This window comes from Daldinia caldariorum (assembly GCF_022478825.1).
Source record: "Daldinia caldariorum strain CBS 122874 unplaced genomic scaffold F4812scaffold_5, whole genome shotgun sequence".
Taxonomy (NCBI): domain Eukaryota; kingdom Fungi; phylum Ascomycota; class Sordariomycetes; order Xylariales; family Hypoxylaceae; genus Daldinia; species Daldinia caldariorum.
Window position 1 is genome coordinate 1,255,565 of NW_025953041.1, and position 7,048 is coordinate 1,262,612.

The following is a 7,048-nucleotide window of genomic DNA, read 5'->3' on the forward strand; positions in this document are numbered from 1 at the left end:
CCATTGTTCCTTTTTTTTTTTTTTTTTTTATAATTTATTTTTTTTTTTTTTTTTTTCTTTTTTTTTTTTTTTTTTTTTTTTTTTCCCCCCCCCCCCCCCCCCCCCCCCCAGGCCAGCTTGAAAGCATTTAGAAAGGCTTTCCGTTTCGGTATTACCCTCCCAATTCCGTTGGAGATTCCAAGGTGGTCTAGAGAATCTATAATCTGCTGAGCTACCTCGGCGCATTCTCTAGATAATGCAAGAATTCTCTTATTGGTTTCATTTTCAGCTGTGTCCGGATGTGAGGATGTGGTTATGGGTATATGCTGTAGAGCAGCCTTGAGATCTCGCGAAATAGATTGAGAAATGGTAAATTCGTCAATCGTCTTCTTCTTGGAGCACCATATGTTATAGGCAAGGTTAATGAATTTGGCACTGACACCGATAACTTGAATGATATTGACTGCAAGTCCAAAAGCTGCAACAGCTTCGGCCATCTTGTTGAATCATATCTAGTAAGAACAGAGTTACGATATTTTGGAAAATAAAAGTTAGGGTACCTTAGGTTAGGTTAGGTAGGAATGAAATAATGCTAGTCTGGAATATGTTGACATCCCAATCGATTCATGCGACGAATAGAAGTTGCAGTATTCGGTCCTGTCAATATTACTGCAGGAAGCGCACTCGACGGTATAGTGGCCATGTGTCACTCTCTGCCTTGGCTGTCTGTCTGCCTTGGTTCTTGTTAATTTCCCCGCTGCGCCGACTTATATCAACCAGCGATAGCAAATCAAATCAAATCAAATATACGTAAAAGCCTGATCTGGTCAGGCCAAGTCAAGTCTTTTGAAAAAAGAGGCTTATTTGACCGTATCGTAAGCCTGGCTTGAGGCACTAGTGTTATCGATATTGGTAAAATCGGATGTAAATAGTCCGTTAGATTCTATTGGTGGAATTCGGTACGTACCGAAATTAATACCCACTTAGCCCCACCACGTACCTCTTTTTGAATACATACTTTTTTTAAAACACCAAAATCAACATCGTGATATTAAAAAACACGATTCCAGCTAGCCTCAGTACGCATTCAGGTACGTACCCCATTTTTTACTTTCCTACCTAGGTACCTAGGTAGATATAAAAAATTTTCAGGTAATCTAATATTAAATCGTTGAGAAAAATAGACGTGTGCTACATGAAATACCACTTAACAAATATAGTAATATTGGCCTCAAAATTTTCACGTTATCTAGGATAAAAAAAAAAAAAAAAATCGGGCTTGGCCTGTATAGATACTGTAGAATTTAGGCCTATACAGGCTAGGTCAGGTCAAGCTTTTATTTGATTTGGTTGGTTGATATTTGATATTATCAACCAACCAAAACTTCGAAGAGCTTCAAAATAGGGTACCATCCCATGAATAGTCCGAACTATTCGATCAATTAACTTTGCATGTAGTAGGAGAACTTCAGGGGAATTTAAAATTTTGGATACCGACAGAGTTTCAAGGCTCGAAGTTTGTTAATACCAGCCACGTTATTGCTGGCCACCCCCTTTTCAGATGTCATGAAGAACTAAGCTTACTCTGAAACAGCGCTCGGCTTATGTATGTTATTTATAAAAGACAAAAATGGTTCGGCTGCTCCTTAGATTGCCATCGGACTATGACGATTGTCGAGGCAAGTAAGCAACCTTGATACATCAGCATCCTTGTTCCCCTGATGAAAACGCACATGTAGGCCGTATGGTGTTAATTTTTCCCATTAGCCAACCTTTGAATAAGACTCGACAGTACTAGCAGATTTTTTCTATGTGCGGTGGTATAACTCATCGCCGAGCTACGGTGTGCCTTTTATTGTCTTTCGCTAATTCTGCTGCGCGTATCCGTATCCCCCCTTTCCTCGTCTATACACCCATTTGGAGTCCATATTGATCACCTAAATCTAGAATGACGATGTCGACATTCTACATGCAGCCTTTCTAGTATCCCTTTTACATTCATAGCCATGTCTCAATAAACGCATTGCTTGAGTCATTAATGTTTTTGATCTTGTCTAGTCGCAGGATGTACTGCTCCGTTCGTCCATATAAGTGTCTCGTGAACTATGGCCCGATTCCCCCGTTCTAGCTGATAACCCAACATTGCTGCTTGTTGAAGACCTAATAACCACAAGACCCCATGAGAGTGCCGTTAATAGCCCAGTCCTTCTTTCCATAATCCCCCTCCCCGATTTCGTCTCAACAGTTAGACACGATGAAGTCCTTTTATGGTGTCTATCTGATTTCTATCGCTATTCACATAGTGGCAACGTTCGCAAACGGCTTCGGAGGAGGTGCTAATAGATTCGGGGGAGATACTAATGGATTCGGAGGAGGTACTAATGGATTCGGAGGAGGCTCCAATGGATTCGGAGGAGCTGCTAATGGATTCGGAGGAGGCTCCAATGGAGTCGGAGGAGGCTCCAATGGAGTCGGAGGAGCTGCTAATGGAGTCGGCTCCGGCAAGACCAACAACAACGCATATGGTTCCATTACATCTCCTAAGCATGGCCAAAACAACCCTCACGACTCAAATGGGGTCCGCTCCATCGTGAACGCCATTAATTCAGCTAACCATCAGATTGGCACAGTAAATCGCGCGATACGAAGCCTCAGGAGTGGCGGCACTATTGAGCATCTGGACCTCGCGCTCCAGTCATTATCCTCTGCGATAAGGACGACATCTACTGTTATTACTTCAGCCAGGTCCCTCCGCGATGATGATTTCCAAACCATACATTCGTCCATACGGCCATTTCATCAATCTGTTGGCTCACTTGTAACGCGGCTAACGGGCAGGCGTGACACAATAGCTCGACTCTGTGGATGTCGTTCCATACAAGGTTCTGTGAATCATATACGAATCTCAACTCGGGCTATGTTTGACGGCATTAAAACCCATTTGAGGCACGGCGGACCTTCTCACGGCAGACATGGCTTCGGAGAGTTTCAATCTTTGGATTCAGGAATCGAGAGCTTCCTCAATCACGGATATAATTCCTTTGGCTTCGGCAACTGTATTGTGAGATATTTCGCCTTGTTATCGAAAATCAAAGCGAGGCCCCAATAAATCTCTGCTGACTCTAGATCCATGTTAGGACTTTGGAAGCATCCCATCAATACCCAGCCCGTCCTATACAATTCAGACAAATTCATGGGCGCCCTCAGCAACCACATATTCCTCGACTGTAACTGATTTCACAACAGTGGTAAGTTCCTCTTCGAATATTATTTTTCTTCTCCGAACACATTGTTCACTCAGACCTCACGTCATATTTCGTACATCAAAATGTCGAACCCATCGCTGACTTTTCCAAATCATGATAGGTTGTTACAGACACGATTACAGACACGATTACAGACACGATTACAGACACGACTACAGACACGGTTACAGACACGACTACAGACACGGTTACAGACACAGTTACGGACACGGCTACGGACACGGCTACGGACACGGTTACAGACACGATTACAGACACGATTATAGACACGATCACTGAAACGGTGGTACAGACTTCGTGGGTAAATGTCGTAAGTATTTACTAACCCCTCTCATATAAGCACCTCATTTGATTGCATCATATCAGCATTTGTACTAACTTTTGGCTAAGTATAGCACTTTTACCAACGTATATACTTCATACGTTTTTGAATCATCAACTGTAGGTAATGTAATGCATATCGTGGACCATTTTCACCCCACACTCTTACATCGCGAAACCCGTTCCTGTATCATATTTCGGTGTCGCATCTAATACACCAGTATTGGTACGACTCCGTACTCTTCAAATTTTACTAACACTGACATGAGCCGCCCCTCAGCTTCCAATACGTTGACAACTAGTACAATATCTTCAACTATTACGAAAACATCAACTATTACGAGAACATCGACAATAGGGAGTTTCTTTACATTTACTGTTACCCTCACGTCCACAGTTACAAGCACTACAGCACCACAAGCTAGTAGTACATTTATATCCACGCTCACGGTAACGCGACTAGGGACTTCAGAGACTACAAGGACCAATACACTCACATCGACTATTACAAATACTGTTACCTCGAGAAGTACCCTTACTTCAACCATCACTAAGACGAAGACAAGTACTATAACACCGTCAAGCTCTAAATCGACTAATACGCTCACATCGACTGTTACAAGTAGTGTTGCCCCAGGAAGTACCCTTACTTCAATCATCATCAAGACAAAGACAAGTACTATAACAGGGTCAAACTTTATATCAACTAATACACTGACATCGACTGTTACCAATACTGTTACCTTGGGAAGTACCTTTACTTCCACCATCACCAGGACGAGGACGAGTACTATAAAAGCGCCAAGCTCTGTATCGACTACAGGGATATCCAGCTTAACCCTTACAAATACTATTACTTTAGGAAGTACCTTTACTTCCACCATCACCAAGACAATAATAAGTACTATAACAGGATCAAGCTCTATATCGACCATAAGGACATCCCACTTAACCCTTACGACTACTATTACACTGGAAAGTACGATCACATCCACAGTCACGAGCACCGTGATCAATTCGTCTGGATCCCCTACAGCGCGTACCTACACAACAACAGCTACAACTACTTACACCAACTCTGATGAGACAGTTACGTCAACATTCACGTTGACTAAAACCGATACTTCAGGAGCATCTACAAAAACCTATACGACAACTGTTACGAGTACGTACACGAGCCCAGGCAGTACAGCAACAGCCGTTTTTACACGAACAAAGACACGCACTGCGGGTAGCTCAAATACTCAGTCTAGTACCGGTCTGGTGATAGCCACAGTTACGAAAACCTATACGGACCCTGGGAGCACAATAACTTCAACCTTTACTACGACTGAAGTAGCTAAAGTGGCGGCATCAACAATAAAGACTTACACGTCTACTCTCACAAATACGTTTACTAGATCTGGTTCAACATTCACATCCACCGTGACGACAACTAGCACAGAGACGGTAGTATTGGCATCTGTAGCTGGTACTTCCACGTCAGGCAGTTCGGATCCACCAGAGGTAACCTTGACATTCACTATCACAAGTACGAGGACAAGCACCCTCAGTGGATCAGGATCCGGCACGAGAACCTACACGTCGACAATTACGAACACCCTCACGTCTACTCGGTTAATTTCAACGAGGGGTACGGTAACCGGACTAGGTATAAGTACTGGTAACGCGTCGGCTACCGGGACGACGGGTCCATCCACAGCTGCTACTGTTACAAATGTCTCGGAGGCGGGAACTGACGCTAGCACGCCGACACGAGGTGCAACAACGTACACGACCGTCATAACTCGTACCTCCGGGAGCTTGACGACGACGTTCACGTCTACAGGCACGCGCGCCGTAGCAGCAGGCTCTACGTCTACATCTACTGCGACGGGTATGGCTAACTCACTCGCTACGGCAACCGCGGCAAACCCCTCGAGCGCGAGCGCTAGAAAATTTACATTTACGAGGTCGGGCTCGGTTATTACATTCACTATCAATTCCACTGGCCGGCGGAGAGCGACGTCCAGCGCAGGGAGCGGGACCCCCAGGGCCGGCAGTGGAAGTAGCACGGATTCCGGGCCTGCTACCGTCACTGTTACTGGGAACGGAGATACCGTTGTAAGACACTTTTTACTTTTCTTTTTTCTTTTTCAATCTTTTACAGCTTGTCCAGAACGCTAATAGTGATATGGCAGATTTTGACGACGTCAAGCTCGCAGACCACTGCTGCTAGCACGACTAGCTCCACCAGCTCTTCCGGAGCGCGTAGGAAAGCCGAGCGTTCAAGAAGTGCGAAAGTCATGGAAGGTGTATTATTCTTCAGTACCATTCTACTTCTCCTTGCATGAACCTAGTGCAGTGGGTTTATGGTAAAATACGGAGTAGGGGGTGTCTGGGGTTTGGTGCAAAGTCTTTCTTCCTTTTTTTTCCTCTCAATGTAGTCTCTATCCTAGAGTGCCTTTTAGTGAGTGCCAGAATACCTAGTCGTGAGGCGAATGCGGCCTGAGATATTTCTCCTAGAAAAGTTCCGTGCTGGTGGAGAACGACACGAGTGGTGATAGAACTTAGGGACTTGCTTATTGGGACCCGGGCGAAACTTGACGAATGACGTTTGTTGTTTACTATGTTAATAGACATACATACATGCTGGGATGGGTAATATGCTTGAATTGGATCCTAATTTGGATTGAACCGTAATTAGTCAGTTGGCATTAATCTCCAATCTCTGCTGAGAGCTATTCATTTTTGGATATGCGGTTTGAGTTTTGGCTCAAAGCTATGGGATCCGGACTTCCGTACTTTCTCTTGTGTCATTTTGAAACATGTAGTAAAGCCTTTTTCAAGAGTTAGTTAAGTTATTCCGACATGAAATGAGAGTTTCTTAATTATTACCCATCCACACGAAGCAAATCCAGCAAGGGGGGAATAACTCCAAATATGGCCCAACTTGTTCAGGATATTGTCTCAACCCAACCTCGCTCCAGACTAAAAAGGTTGTTTGTGCGCAACACTCTAAGCGTTTTTATTAGATGCATCCCTAAAGTTGTGAGTTTAAGAGATTTTCCCTACTTCTATAGCTTTTCGAAATATGTACCATATACCTCGCTTCAAAAGCTACTTCTTTAATTAATCTCACAACTACAACCTGTAAGAAGCCGTTCAATATCATGGCTAAAGAAGCTGTAAACTAAGCCGCTGTGGCTAAGAGCCGTAGGCTTGAAAAACTTCAAGTTTGGGCTATCATTTTACAAAGACAAATTTGATTTATGCAGGTAGGTACCTTATACATAGTATTAGACTATGTATTAGCATTCCTTGCTCTTTACGATTGTTATCTGTGGGATGAGTGTATTCTCTATGTAAAAGGTTTTTTTTTTTTTTTTTTTTTTTTTTTTTTTTAAAAAAAATGAAAAAAAGGGGGCAAGAAAAAATAAACAAACCCCCCGGGTAGTTTATGACCACACCAACACAAAAAAAAATGAAAAACAATTAAAAGA

General features: G+C 43.3%; 1 protein-coding gene across 1 annotated transcript; it reads left to right on the forward strand.

Moving 5' to 3' along the window:
• Nucleotides 1-2,233: 2,233 nt before the first annotated feature.
• Nucleotides 2,234-5,899, forward strand: F4812DRAFT_458002 (uncharacterized protein; the record flags this gene model as incomplete). Its single annotated transcript, XM_047937277.1, has 6 exons — nucleotides 2,234-3,040; nucleotides 3,117-3,227; nucleotides 3,346-3,555; nucleotides 4,343-4,562; nucleotides 4,624-5,669; nucleotides 5,747-5,899. 6 exons carry the CDS (start codon nucleotides 2,234-2,236, stop codon nucleotides 5,897-5,899), a joined length of 2,547 nt encoding a protein of 848 aa, XP_047791778.1.
• Between the last annotated feature and the right edge of the window lie 1,149 nt (nucleotides 5,900-7,048).